Source organism: Lagenorhynchus albirostris, chromosome 5, assembly GCF_949774975.1.
Source record: "Lagenorhynchus albirostris chromosome 5, mLagAlb1.1, whole genome shotgun sequence".
Classification (NCBI taxonomy): Eukaryota; Metazoa; Chordata; class Mammalia; order Artiodactyla; family Delphinidae; genus Lagenorhynchus; species Lagenorhynchus albirostris.
The window spans coordinates 145,237,218-145,252,039 of record NC_083099.1 but is presented as its reverse complement, the minus strand read 5'-3'; the positions used below and the strand labels follow the sequence as shown (position 1 = coordinate 145,252,039).

The following is a 14,822-nucleotide window of genomic DNA, read 5'->3' as shown; positions in this document are numbered from 1 at the left end:
TAAGTTAAAGAGAAGATACTAAATTTTTTTAAACAGTGCTTTTTTGCTTCTTAGTTGATGTCATAACTTAGTTCCACCCTTAGTAAAAAGCAGAGCTTTAAAAAATTTAAAGCATATATAGGAGAAAAGTGAGTGACAGTTAAATTTTTGCTTCCTAATGCTCAAATGTTTCAGGTTTGAAGATCAACTTCAGCAGTGGTTGTCAGAGGACTCGGGAGCATGTACAGATTCAACTTCCCTTCCACTCTACCTTCCTCAGACTCTGGTGTCTCTGCCTCAGACTATCGAACCTGTGATGAAAACATCTACAACTACTAGCCTTCAGGTGAGAAGACAGTACATTTGGCATTTATATTAGACTTAACAACTGAGAGAATGACTGGGAAAAAAGTAATGTCTCGAGTCATCGTATGATGTCATGATGACCAATAAATTATTAGCTTAAATTAGATCTTTTCTTAAACTTAATCTGTCAGTATTATAGTGGCCCAACTAATTCCGAGTTTCTGCTTATGAAATGAATGAAGAATGGAATTGAAACATGCTTAAGAACTGAACAAAACCCATAACCATGTTATGCTGATGTGCAGTAAAGTTTGGAGGAGAATAACAAAGGTGACAACAGTGGTTCGGTTTATGGAGCACATACTGTCCAAGCTTTGGCATCACCCGGACCTCCCTTCTGGTATTAATTTTCCGTGAGGAAAATTAATGAATGAGGAGGGTATGCTCACAGAAGTCAAGGGCCTCACCCAAGAGTGTTCAGCTGGTCAGTGGCAAAGCTGCTTTTTAAAGCCAGACCCAGCTGGCTCCGAAGCTCAAGGTCTTTCTACTTCACCATTCTTCCTTCAGTGATAAAAGAAACAAAAGCAGAGTTTATATGTATAATGCTGGACAGGCAAAATGTAGGCTCCTGGATTGGCTTTTAGGAAGCCCTTCAATTGCGGAGAAAAACAAATTAAGATGACATACTATTTCCAATTATTAGTTTGGCAGATACCTTAAAAATATTTGTACCCTTTGAACTTAACAATTCTGCCCTAAAGAAATTACTGATGACAAAAGTTAATGTATTTTTGTTCACTGTAGCATTAATTATAGTACATGAAAGTGGAAACTAAACATCCAAAGATGAGAGTCTGGTTCAGCAATTACAATACATATGATGGCATAGTTCGTAGCTCTTGACAACGATATCTTATACAAACGACTAGAAGTTGTTCATGATAGAATCAGAAGTGGAGGGACTTCCCCGGTAGTCCAGTGGTTAAGACTGTGTGCTTCCAGTGCAGGGGGTTTGGGTTTGATCCCTGGTAGGGGAACTAAGATCCCACATGCCATGCGGCACGGCCGGAAAAGGAAAATTTAAAATATAAATAAAGAATCAGAAGAGGAAACATTCCATGGCAGATGATGGCAGCTGTACGTGTATATGCTGGAAGGGGCTGGAAGGATGTGTGATAGATGCCAAGAGAGGGGTTTGTTGAGCCTAGCAGGCCCCAGAAGAGGTTTCTAACGCGAGTCAGATCCAGTGCCTTTAAAGAAAATATATCTTGGCTCGTGGGTATCCCAAAGCTATTTTTGGTTTCTTTTTTTGTTCAAATAGATTGACAGGACAGGGGAGCAACTGCAGATGTCAGAGGCAACAGGCACGTCTGTGACCGAACGGCTGAAGCGCCTAGAAAGGCTGATCCGGAGTTCAAGGGAAGAGGACGTTGCCTCTGAGCTCCATCTCTCTGCACTACTGGACATGGTGGACATTTGAGCTGCTGGACCTGAGAGAGGGTCTAGAAGATGTTCTTTTAACTCAAAATAATGTTATTCTCAGATGCTTGATGCATGTTGGAATGTGAGTATTAATCATGCAAAAATAAACCACTGGAATATCCAATGAGGTCTTCCTCAGTTTTCATAATGAAAGGTTGTTTTCTCCTGTGTAATGTCTTTGATACTCTTACCTGTTTTCATGATCTCTTCTGACTGTTGTCCACCAACACATGCTCTTACATTTCAGTGTGTAACGGTGGTCATTCATTGTCTTAGCAACAGTTGCAGTCCCTGATGTGCCAAATCAGTAGTGCAGGGATGAATAAGGTGCAGGGACCCTGCCCACCCGGCCTGCCCAGCTCACACCTCAGAGAGCCAACAGATGTACTGAGCCAACTGTATATGTACATAGCTCTCTGAGGCATGGCGCATGTGCCTGCATTGGAAGCAGGGGGAGACAAGGGGATTGGGCAGAGGACAGAGCAGAATTCTTGGAGAGGAGTGCAGTGGTATACCCAAGAGGATGTGATGAAAACCTGGAGGTGCCAGTTTGGTAGTACTGCCAAGCCGGACCACCGAGACCACCGGAACTGCCAAGCCGGACCACCGAGACCCGAGTACTGCCAAGCCGGACCACCGAGACCACCACGGACTCACCCTTTACCGTGAGTGCTATGGGAATCAGCTATTGGAAGATATTAGGCAAGAAGTGATTTGGTCACATTTTGTTTCAAAAACTGCATATGGGGAACAACAGTAAGACAAGCAATGGATCTCGAAAGGAGGATGCTGCAGCTGTCCAGGTGAAAGAAGAAGGGTATAATCCTGAGTCTGCTAGCAGTTGGTGTGGAGAGAAGGGATACATTTGAGCCATATACAGAAAGAGGTATTAACAGACTTGATGCTGAGTATGACCGTCAGTCTTAAATTGGCACTCAGCATCTCCCTACTATATCCCACATCCCCTAGAGTCTCTGAGGGAACTATTTCATATCTTCTTATTCTCTTCAAATCTACAACATTCCTAGATGATGACCTGCTTCGTATTTCATTGAGAAAAAAGAAGCACTAGGAACAGAACTTGCTCATCCTACCACCACCAAATCTACCAGCCAAACCCTGCATCCGCCAGAACAAACACTCATCAACTCTTAGGGATTTCTTCAGTGATTAACTTCATGTTTATCAGTAAAGACTTAAGTAATGCTATTTCTTAATCTCGATTTTAGACATCTGTTGATTTCCTACAATAGAAAATGAGTTAGCTCTCATACTATCCTCTCTGCAACGTGTATCACCCACACATGCATACTACATTTCCTCTCCCACTAGTCTCCCAAAACGATTTAAGATGTTAGCTGAAATCTGCATTCAGAGTTCAGTATGACTATATTAATACCATTTGCTGTCGAGCCCTGTATTGGTTTATGATTACATTTCCTTTAGGGGCAACTTTCAGTTGTACCTGGAGTCAACTGTCTTGCTTTTTCATTTGCTTGGTTTTCTGTGTTCCTAGCACTACTTCACCCAAACCTCTCCTCGCTAAGTGTGAAGCTCCTCCCAGCACTCAGGTGCCTCAGGTAATATGCTAGCTCCATTTTCTTCTGGAAATGAACTGCTGGGAAATCCCCCGTCTGTGCCACCTTGGACGTCCCCTGGATTCTGAGTCGTATACCTTCCTCTTCTGTGGTCTGCTTTCTCATTTTGATGGAGCTCATCTTTTAGAGCCTTCCGAGCTTGCATATCTAAAAGATCTTTATTTCTACCCTTATGTTAGATTCATCATTTGAATGGAAGTAGAATTTTACATTGGAAATTATTCCTCTGCGTTTTTGTTTGTTTTTTGTTACTGGGAGTTTTTTTTTAAGATCATCTCTGTCCCTGGTGGTCTCAAATTTCTCAACAACATGCTTGACGTATTGGTTTGCCTCCCCTATTCCCTGCCGAATTTATTGTGCTCGGCATGTTGTAGTGCTTTTTTCCAGTAGTTTTTGCTATGTAACAAACTACCCCAACCATAGCTTAAATTTGGGAAGGACAGGCTGGGCAGCTTTCTCTTGGGATCTCTCATGCAGTTGCAGTCAGGTATTGAATGCAGGTATTGGGACTGTGGTTATCTGAAGTCTTGACTGTGGCTGGATGTCTGAGATGGCTCACTTACATAGCGGGCAGGTAATGTTGCACTGTTGGCTAGGGGCTCAGCTGGGGCTTTCGACCTGAGTAGCTATATGTGACCTCATCACGTGGCTTGGCTTCCTCACAGCAAGGTGGCCTCAGATAGGACTTCTCACATGGCATCTCAGGGCTCCAAGTGCAAGTGCCCCAGTGAGCGAAATGCAAGCCCAGCTTTGGAATCTGTGCAGGATCACTTCCACTTCATTGTATTGGTTACAAGCATCTGGTTATAGATTCAAGGGACGGGACATAGGTCCTATTTCTCAGTGGGGATGAGTGGTAAGACCACATTGTAAAAGAGCATGTGAGATGGGAGATTTTGCAGACATCTTTAGAAAATATTCTCCCATGCTTTTTCAATCCAGAAAACTTTCCCCAATTCTGGGAATTTTTGGAAATTATTTAATACAATTTTCTCCTCCACGGTTTCCCTTTGGAACTCCTAATACTCAGATGTTTGACCACCTGTATCGATGCTCCAATTTTCTTTTCAATTTTTGTATATCTTTATCTTTTTATTCTACTATTCTAAAATTTCTCTATCTCCCTGTTCTAGTGATTTTAAAACTGCTACCATATTGTGAATCACTATATTGTACACCTGTAACATATAAAATTGCACATCAACTATACTTCAATTAAAAAAGTTTAAAAAATTTTAAACTGCTGCCATATTTTTAATTTCTGAGAGTCTTTTTCTTAATGTTTCTTATTAGAGACGACTCCTATTAATTCATTCATTTATTCAGTATATACTTTTGGAATGTTTACCATATGCCAGGCATTATTCCAGGTGCTGGGGATATAGCAACAAATGAAACAAATTTCAGCCCTCACAGAGCTTATATTTTAGTGGGGGAGATAGACAATAAACAAGATAATTACGCAAAACATTTGGTATGCTAACTGGTGATAAGCACAGAAAAAAATAAGTCAGGGAGGGAAAGAGTATGTCAGGATGTTGCACTCATGAAACAAGAACCATCTATCTCTGTGAGGACATGTTTTCATCAAAGTCCTCTTCTACGACTTTCAATCATCTCCATTTCTCAAAATTTCCTTTTTCGGGACTTCCCTGGTGGTGCAGTAGTTAAGAATCTGCCTGCCAATGCAGGGGACACGGGTTCGGTCCCTGGTCTGGGAAGATCCCACATGCCTCGGAGCAACTAAGCCCATGTGCCACAACTACTGAGTCCACGTGCCGCAATTACTGAAGCCCACGCGCCTAGAGCCCGTGCTCTGCAACAAGAGAAGCCACCGCAATGAGAAGCCCCCGCACCACAACGAAGAGTAGCCCCCACTCAGCCCAACTAGAGAAAGCCCGCGCGCAGCAACGAAAACCCAACGCAGCCAAAAAAAAAAAAAAAAAAAATTTCCTTTTTCGTTGCCTTTCGTGGTAGAGGTTTTCCTCAAATGTTTGGCTCATGTTGATGATCGGGCTCTGAGGAGCTTGCTGGAAGCTCTGTGCCAACAGATACAGCCTGCCAGCTGATAGGCTTCTCTGTTTTTCCACTGGGTCCCAGGGGCCAATGTTTGGAGGTCTTTGGGGGGAGGGCCATTTGCTCCAGAGAAATCCTCCTATTGCCCGGAGCTATACGGCTGAGTGGGAGAAGTGGAACTGCCACAACAGTGGAGACTTTCACTCAACACCCTGCTTTCAGTGGTCCTCAGTTATGTCTTGTGCCTGAGTTCACACCTGCTCTGACTCCACTGCTGCAGGCTTCCGTCCAGGTAGGGGAAGGGGTCTATTGTCAGATTGCTTCTTGTTCAAACTTTACACCAGTTCTAACTTCCGCACCTTCCCGGGGCTCACGGGCAAGAATGGTCTTTTTCCCCAGTGGCTTCACCCCGACAGTGGGTTGCAGCTTCCTCTGGCTTGCTAAGGCAGTGAGTACTCCTCCTTGCATTCCTGGCCTCTCCAATTTTGTTGACCTCCCTCGTTCACTGGTGCTTCCTCTCCCATTCTTTCACTACTATGCATTTTTGTCTCTTTTATTACTTTATGTAAGTAGGGTTTAGGTGGGAAACGGAAGTCAATACCTGTGCTCAGTCTGACATGTTTAATTGGAAATCCCACCCCCCCGCCGCCTTTTTAACTACTGCTGGGCTTTTCTTCTCACATCTCCTGAGATTGCTCTTGTCAGTCACCAGTAAATTGTCTTGCCACACCTAGTCGCCAATTCTCAGACCTCATTTTACAATCCCTTTAAAATCTCCGCACAGATCACCATGTCTTCACCTGGCTTCCCTGACTCCACATTCCTCTAGTTTTTCTCCTCTCTCTGGCCACTCCTCCTCCTCTAGGTTGGAAATGGTTGGTGCCCTAGGACTGATCCTGGAAATTCTTCTCTTTGGAACACTCACGCCCTAGCTGATTTCATCCAACCTTATGTTTTCAAACATCACCTGAAAACAGGCGACTCCCAAGTTTCTCTCTCTAGTTCTGTCTTCTCTCCCGAATACCAGCCTGTCTACTCAGCCTATCGACTTGAATGTCTAATGGGCATCTCTGTCTTAACATGTTCCTAATCTAAGTTGAAAGTTTTCCCCAAACCTTCTTCTCCGCTTTAGAAATGACACTATCATATGCCCAGTTGTCCATGCCAAAAACCTCAGAGTCTTCCGTGTCCCGTTTATTGGACAAGCAGGAATTGGTAGGGTGCAAGTGGAGAGAAGCATTATTTTTTCTCATGACTCTCCCTAGAAACTCTTATCTGTGATTCTCAGATAGATTTTATAGGTTTTTCCTATCTTAGAAATTTTTTTTTATAAATTTATTTCTTTCTTTATTTTTGGCTGTGTTGGGTCTTCGTTGCTGCACATGGGCTTTCTCTAGTTGCACTGAGCGGGGGCTACTCTTCGTTGCGGTGCTCGGGCTTCTCCTTGTCGTGGCTTCTCTTGTTGCGGAGCACGGGCTCTAGGTGACAGGCTTCAGTAGTTGCGGCACGTGGGCTCAGTAGTTGTGGCTCGTGGGCTCTAGAGCACAGGCTCAGAAGTCGTGGCGCACGGGCTTAGTTGCTCCGCGGCATGTGGGATCTTCCCGGGCCAGGGCTCGCACCCGTGTCCCTTGCATTGGCAGGTGGATTCTTAACCACTGCACCACCAGGGAAGCCCCCCTATCTTAGAAATTTTAAAAAGAGGATTATTGTTTTGCTCATAAGAAGTCCAGTCCAGTAAAATATCAAAACTCAAATTCTGCTCCAAGCGAAACCTATTTCCTCCCTTAGCTTGACCAGAGTCAGAGTTTGAGATGTCCATGTAGGCTGGAGCCCTTATTCCCATGCTTTGTGTTTCCACAGTGGAGGGACGTCCCTGGAGAAAAACTTCCAGCCTTTTTCCCTCTCCCAGGGAAGTGTGAATTTAGGAGAACAGACAGGGTTGACCGTGCTCAGGCTCCTCTGGGTACACTTTCTGGGGTCAGTAGGCTGACAGGCATCCATCTGCTTGTTGGCACCTGGCTGCATGGTGCTTGGTGGGACAGCTCTGTGGAAGCTGCAGTTGTCCCCCTGGGCCAGAGGCTGGGAGGTCTATGTGTCTGATTTAGAGGTGGAAGTAGCTAGCCGTCTTGATCGTCCATCTAAGCCATGTCTTCCAAACTAGTTTCTTCTCTGTAGCAAGGCTGGTATTTTGATATCCAAACCTCTTATTGCTGCGTCTTCTTCATTGGTTTCTGAACTGGGATAGGGAGAGGCAAGTGTCCTTTACTGACCATCTAACAGCCTGATATTCCACTAGGGGAAGGTGTATGTGTGCTTTCATTTGCAAATCCCCCCTTGCCCCCTGGCTTGCTGGGGTTCATGGCACGGGGATAGGACTCAAGGGATGGGCCCAGGAACACTCACCTAACTGGGGAAGCTGTGACCTGATGTCAGGGCTTCTGTGGGGAAGACGAAGAAATGGTGGGGCTGTCCGTGAGCTCCTGCAGAGCCGCCTTTGGGACCTCAGTGTCCGCACAGTTTCCTCCAACTCCGCGGAGCCCCCGCTCCTGCTGCACACCCTGCGGTCACTTTATCCTCACCCAACCTACCCCCAGTCCTTTCAGCACATTCTCCATCTTCCTCTCGCTTCCTTTACAGTCCAGGCCTTCCACATTTACTTCGCCGGGACCGCAAAACTTCAGGGCTCTCTCTGAGTGGCACAAGCTCTCCCAGCGTGGCTCCCTCCCAGGGCCAGGAGGTGCTTGGCACCGCTACCTCGAAAGCCCCACGGCAGAGCCTTCGGTCTGCCTGAAGATGCACTGCCCTCCCCTGCCAGCCCCTCTCCTGCCCTCTCCTGCCGGCTCTCCCCTCCCGTCAGCCCCTCTCCTGCCCTCTCCTGCCGGCTCTCCTCTCCTGCCGTCTCCCCTCTCCCGTCAGCCCCTCTCCCGTCAGCCCCTCTCCCGTCAGCCCCTCTCCTGCCGGCTCCTCTCTGGTGTCATCTCCCCTCCTGTCAGTTGCCCTCCCATCAGCTCTCTCCTGTCAGTTCCTCTCAGGTGCCCGCCAGCGCCCCTTCTCCCCCCGGAAGCCTTTCCCCCGCGCGTCGCGCCCTCCGCGGGACCTCGCGGCCATGTCTCCCCTCACTCACTCACCTACAGCCTCCGGCCTCTGGCTCTTCCTCAAGGGCACTAGCCGCTCCCCAGACCTCCTGCCTTCCGGCCTCGGGTGGGACCCTCCCCAAGTGTCATTCAGTCTCAGGCGCCCCCTGGTGGCCTCGTCCTGGCGCTTCGCCCCACAAGTCGCTCCGAGGCTGACAGACTCCGGCGGCAGGCGTGACTGGCAGTCGCGTTCCTCCCGGCCTCGCCCACTCACCAAGCCCCGCCTAACCACCCAGTCCCTCCCACTCAGCGCCCCGCCCCACGATCCCGCTTCGTTCAATGTTCTCCGGCCCCGCCCCCACCGCTCAGACCTTCGCGCTCCACCACTGAGCCAGCCGGCCACGCCCCGGACCCACCCTCACCGCTCTCTGATTGGCTGCGCGGGCATCTTCCCATCGCGTTCTCCGGTCACCAGGTTGTGGCTGGTCCGGTTGCGGGGCGCAGGCTGAGGGGAACCGGGAGCGCGCGGCGGTCATGACGGAGGGCACGTGAGTATCCGCGCCCCTCGAGAAGGGAAGGCGCGGTCGGGGGCGCAGCGGAGGGGTCTCACTGGGTCGGGGGCTTCCAGCGAGGCTGCTGCGCCGTCCGGCCCGGCCCGCGGTCAGTGGAGACCTGCGGCACCGGCCCTGGGGGCGGCGAGGGGCGGTGAGGGGCACGCTCTCCTCCGGCGGTGTCGCCCGGGGACCTTCTGGGGCCGGGCCGAGGAGAGCCGGGTGGGGCTGGGGGTCGGGGTGGGGACCCGGACGTGGGCGGCGGTCCCTGTGGCCTGTGTCTCCTCTCCTGGAGAAATGATGGCGCGGTGTTTAGGTGCAGAAGCGCGCCAAGAGGGTTTTTATTTTGCAAGGTAAGGGAAACAGTGGTCTGCTCGCAGGTCGTTGGGGTGAAACGGGAAGTTCGTTGCGCCTCTGGCCTCTGACCTGGCGAGCAGGTCACTTGAGCACGATCGCTTCCAGGTGTCTGCGCCGAAGAGGGGGACCCTATAAGACAGAGCCCGCCACCGACCTCAGCCGCTGGCGTCTCAGCAATGAGAGGGGGAGGCAGACGTGGACATACTTCCAAGGAGAAGAAGACCCTGGCCGAGGGCAGTCTGGCCTGGAAGCTCACTTACTGGGCTTGGACACCGTAAGTGTTGATTCTGCTCGCCACGTGCAGTGTCTGGGACGCCACCCGACACCCACCTGCCTCCCTTCTTGGCAGTGGGCACCAGGAGCCGGTAGGGAGCCTTAAGCAGCTAGATGTGAAGGGCATTTTTTTCTCTGGTAAAACAGAAGGGATGTGTACTGTGCACCTGTGTCTCGTGTCACCAAAGCTGTTTCCTACCGGAGTTAATCGAGGTTAAGCTAGAGCATGAAGTGAATGGGCCCCTTTGCTTCAATCCCTTTATCACTAAGCTGTGTGTAAGAAACTGCTCTAACTTCGTTTTTGTTCAGAAAAAGAAGTTTCTGATCTAGTGAATTTCATAAGAGAAATTCAGTTAGTTAGAGAGTATGACATAGAAATGGGGTCTCCCTGTCACTGTGCCATCCCATGGCCCCTGCCCGAGGGAGGCCTGAGTTCCAGGTCTGGGTGGGCATCAGTGCCCCGCCCCACACACTTGGGCACCTGCTTTATTCAAGATGTCTTGGAGAAGTTGTGAAGAAATTTGCAAATGTGTGACTGGAACGCAGAACCGTGAGAATGTGGAACCATTCATTTGCTAAGATTGGCAATACCATCATCAGAGTTTTAGGCCTTTTCTTGAAACAGCTGAAACTTTCAAAGCAATTCAGGTTTGTCACTTTGACTTGGTCTCTAAGTGCCAAGGGCTCCTCTGGCCTAGCTGCAGACCACTTAGCTCTCCACTCCTTTTTCTTCTTTGCAGAGGAGTTACTTTAAGGACTTGCCGAAAGCCCACACAGCCCGTGAGGGGGCTCTCAATGGGATGACGTTCTACGCTGCACTGCAGGCTGAGGATGGCCACTGGGCGGGTGATTACGGTGGCCCGCTCTTCCTCCTGCCAGGTAGGAAGGTGCTGTTGTGGCCTGTGGGCGGGGCCACCCTGGGGCATCCTTGGCGTCTTGGCTTGATCTGGTTCAGGCCTTTTGTCTGAGGTGTGAATGCGTGAACAGGTGAAAAACTGGGAGCTCACATAGAAAAGAGCTGGGGAGGTTGCCCTGTGCCTGAGTTGTCCTGCTGTCGTTGCCAGGGGATGGGAGCGAAGGCCCAGCTAGCTAGCGTTCTGAAAAAGGAAGCAGGGGGTGCTTTGGGGGCCAGGGGAGGCTCTTGAGTCCCAGTGCAGAGCAGGGGCATCAGTGGAGGGCCTAGCCTATGCCAAGGTGCAGAGGTGGGCAGGAATCTTAAGTCCTGTGTAGGCAGCTTGTGTGTGTGAACTCACCTGAAGTGCTGGCCAGGAGAGCTCAGATGGGACCTGTAGGTGCAGGTTGGTGAGTTGTAGGAGGACTGCAGTTGGAGCCCTTGGGTACTGAACTGGTTTGGCTAGACAAGTCTGTTTTGCATCCTGGGAATGTTTCTCCAAAGAAATGCTCAGCTTTGTAATCCGGAAAATTCCCTGCATTTATGCAGAAGGACCTTTTCCTTTAGTGGCAGTAGCACTGGGAGTCCATCAAGCTCCCATCTCTGCTTTGACTCCAAGCCCTGCTGCCTCCTGGACTGTACAGCTTTGTATCTTCCTGACTAGGGACCCAGGGCCCTGATCCTTGGGGGCAAGTCTTTGGGCTTCCTTCCCTTGGTCTGACCTGGAGCCTGTTGAGACTTTTCCCAAGGATCCTCATGGGGAAGCAGTGACTGCACGGGCTTGCTCTGACCCTGGGCAAGGTGACAGGACTTCACCATGCCTTGGCTGACTCATCTGTGATGTGGGGATGATGGGAATTGGGTTTGGTCCCATGTGCCCGGCACCAGGCGCTCAGTGGGTGATCGGTCATGGGGACACTGCATTGGTTTGTGCCCGCTGCTGTAGCTCTGGGCTCAGCCTGCTGCCCGCCCTGCCCTCTGCAGGCCGTAGGTTGGGGCTTTCCTCTCTCCCTCTGGACTCTGGACAGACCGTCTTTCTCAGGTGGACACTGGCCTGTTTGTGGGTGCCGTCTCAGGGTTCTTCCATGGCTGGCTGAAGTTTGACCTGTCTTTTTCTGCTTTAACTTGGCAAATGCTCATGGAGGTCATGACTCTGTGTGGCCTGTGTGGCATTGAGCATCACTGTGGTGATCACTGACTCTGGGGTTGGACCTCCTGGGCTCCAGCCCCAGCCCCACCACTTAGGGGCTGTGCCTCAGTTTCTTCGCCTGTAAAATGGGGATGACCTGCTCTGCTTCCTGCTTGTGTGTTTCCCTGTCTTGACAGCATCATACCTGTTATGAAAGGAGATGGGCTTATTTCTGTGAACCTCTGTGCTGTCTCCATATCTATCTGCCTTTCCAGAGTGTGCCTGTGTGGGTGTGTCTACTGGGGCTTCTCATGCCTCTGGCCGTAGTTGGGCATCCATTCCATGACACGTTGTTGCTGGGGCCTACCTGAGACCCCGTGTGCTCGGTGCCGTGGGCACGTGACTGATGGAGCCTAGGCCAGGGGTAGGGTGGAGGGGCGGGGGGTGCTCAGGAGGGCTAGGCTGGGAACAGAAGGTTCTTTGTGGGTAACATTTATTGTTGTCCATCTTGCAAAGTGATGTGTGCTATTAAAATTAATAAAACAGGAAAATGTAAATGTAAGGGAGTAAACTACCCCATCCAGGGATGACCTGTTTAGTGTTTCTTTCCCGTAGGCACGTCAGTAGTGTGGGACCTTGGGAGTGGCTGGGTGGGCTCTGCACGCCCCATGTGATATGTGTCACGTGTGCTGTTGCTGCTGCGCCTGGGGCCCCAGTTCTAAAGTCCCTGATGGGGCTGGGAATAATAGCCTTCCCAGGCTTGTTTCCACAGGAAGGAGACCCTAGCGGACAGCTGCCTGTTACCTGGGGTTCTCAGGAGGAATGGGGCCTGGGCTTGGCAGTGCTGAGTGCCTGCTGAGGAGTATGTTTTCTGCCGCACAGGCCTCCTGATCACGTGCTACGTGGCGCACATTCCTCTGCCGGCTGGATACAGAGAAGAGATTACACGGTACCTGCGGTCGGTGCAGCTTCCTGATGGCGGCTGGGGCCTGTGAGTCTGCCCAACCCTGCGTCGCTGCGTGTGTACGCATGCACGTGCACCCCTGTTCTTATGTGGGAGATGCACCTGTCAAGGGTGGGGTGACTGTAGCTCTGGCCCCGGGTGGGCAGGGAGAGCCTGTCAGAAGGGAAATGGGCTGGAGGCTACATGCAGGCTGGGTCCGGGTTTCCCTGGGGCTCTCAGAATGGGCCTGTTCACTTTCCGGGCCTCGGTTTTGCAGCTCGTGTTGCAGTGAGTTTCATGACTGATTGAGAGACTCCTGAGACCCATATAGCACAGTGAAGACCATTTGCTGTCATCACTAAGGCAGAAGAAAATTGTCCTTGACCGTGGGATGGCAGCAGGGAGAGGCAGGCCGGGCAGTTCTCCCCATGTTTCAGCCTGCCTTTCTGTGGTGTCGCTCGCTCTGGGAGCAGGGCCCTGTCCCAAGGTGGTCAACTGCCTGCCCACCTGGCTGTGGGGCCCTGGTGCTTCTTGTCCTGCAACCAGGACGTTGGCCCCTCCTGGGCTGGCGAACTCCACACCACCAGCCTTCCTTACAGAATCCTAGGAGGACAGCTCAGCTCTGCTTGCCTCCTGGATGGGGTCGTGGGCATCTCGAGCTTCAGATCCCAGCTTTTTGCCGTCTGGGTCCTGGGACAGACTTGAGGTCTCACCAGTGCCTTCGCCTGCCCTGGCATGCTGCCTCTGGAGCTTGCTCTGTGGGCCGTAGTGATGTAGGCTCTGCTGATGGGCCACTGCCTGGGGTCATGTTGATTCAGCCATGGGAGGTAACGGACAGGGCCGGGCAGGTCCTGGAGGGAAGTTTTGCTGTGCTCTGCAGCATGCGGGATCTTAGTTCCCCCACTAGGGATCGAACTTGCGCCCCCTGCATTGGGAGAACGGAGTCTTAGCCGCTGGACCACCAGGAAAGTCTTGAGGGCAGTTTTGGAACTGCTCAGGTGTCATGGAGGTGCAGGAGCTCCTCCTGGAGAGTGGCTCTTCTGGATGCTTCTCGTGTTGTTACATTATTCTTGATTTGCTGAGGAAATTTAACGGAAGCGTTGCTTAATTTCTTACGAGTAATGGAAGACGTCATTTTCTCACCTGTCTCCTGCTTCTGTAGGCATATTGAGGATAAGTCCACGGTGTTTGGGACTGCGCTCAACTATGTGTCTTTGAGAATTCTGGGTGTGGGGCCTGACGATCCTGACCTGGTGCGAGCCCGGAATATTCTTCACAAGAAAGGTACACCCTGCATAGCACGTGCTACGTAATAAAGAGTTCACGTTACCTCAGCATAATGAGTGCTCGAAAATGGGAAATAGAAAGGTGCACCTGCACTTCACATACAGCAAAACACGTGAGCCAGGAAGGTGTCAAAGCAGAACAGGAGGAAGCTGTCTAACCTTGCCAGTAAATTTTTAAAACACAAATAAAGGTCGCCATATAATTCTGTTTGTTTAGCAAATGGGCAAAAGGACTCACGAACAACGCGCTCGTACGTTGCTTGTGGGAGTTCTCCTTCCCGGGGGCAGCCTGGCCGCACGAGAGTGGTGGGAGCTGGTGGGGCTCTGCCTGCACCCTCCGCCCTCGCTCTCCTGTGTGTCCTATAGGGCTCCTGGGGTGACTCCCTCCCCTCGGCCTGGGGATGCCCTTCTTCTCCTGCTGCCTCGAGAACGTTCACTGCTCCTCTGCAGAGCCCGGAGCGTCTCACCTGCCTGCCCTCCCCTCACGGACATTCCTCAGTCTGCTCGCCCCCCCTGCTCTGTGCTCGCACACAGGGGCTTCCCATCAGCACCTCGAAGCCCCTTCCTGCTTCAGGGCTCCGCATGTGCCGCTTCGTCTGCCTGGGATGTCCCACCTTCCAGCCAGCCCCGCTGCCTCGGGGGTTCCTTCTCACGCTTCGCCTGGCACCTTGCATGTCACTTCCTCACCTGCCACGTTGGGTGACGCCTCCTGCTGCACTTTCTCACGAGCCTGCATTCTTCACACGTGTGTTGCTCTTGTAACGAATCCATTGTCAGCTTTTGGGCTCACTAGTGTGAGGTCCCAAGGCTGATTTCTGGTTCCTTGTCTGGGAAGGAATGTCTTCAGGCCATGCTTTCCTAGTAGCTTTGTGGGTTCTTTGCCTTCTGCACACCTGGGTTTGGGGTGAGACCTCCTTGTGAATCGTGTCCAGGATG

The 14,822-nt window shown here is 51.0% G+C and overlaps 2 protein-coding genes across 7 annotated transcripts in view; both read left to right on the top strand.

Moving 5' to 3' along the window:
- MCM3AP (minichromosome maintenance complex component 3 associated protein) overlaps window positions 1–1,920 on the top strand; it is a 43,664-nt gene extending 41,744 nt beyond the window's left edge. For all 3 annotated transcript variants that reach the window (XM_060151127.1, XM_060151126.1, XM_060151128.1), the window contains 2 exons: window positions 175–325; window positions 1,607–1,920. In XM_060151127.1, coding sequence (XP_060007110.1) covers window positions 175–325; window positions 1,607–1,765 — 310 coding nt within the window. In that variant the 3' untranslated portion in view covers window positions 1,766–1,920. The remainder of the gene's footprint in view (window positions 1–174; window positions 326–1,606) is intronic.
- A 6,998-nt stretch (window positions 1,921–8,918) lies between these two features.
- The window catches only part of LSS (lanosterol synthase), a 47,266-nt gene continuing 41,362 nt past the window's right edge, over window positions 8,919–14,822 (top strand). For 3 of the 4 annotated variants that reach the window (XM_060151116.1, XM_060151114.1, XM_060151113.1), the window contains exons 1-5: window positions 8,919–9,003; window positions 9,469–9,637; window positions 10,377–10,515; window positions 12,540–12,648; window positions 13,763–13,884. In XM_060151116.1, the coding sequence (XP_060007099.1) occupies window positions 8,990–9,003; window positions 9,469–9,637; window positions 10,377–10,515; window positions 12,540–12,648; window positions 13,763–13,884 (553 nt within the window). In that variant the 5' untranslated portion in view covers window positions 8,919–8,989. Of the gene's footprint in view, window positions 9,116–9,468; window positions 9,638–10,376; window positions 10,516–12,539; window positions 12,649–13,762; window positions 13,885–14,822 lie in introns of all 4 variants that reach the window. The other variant, XM_060151117.1, reaches the window with a different exon arrangement.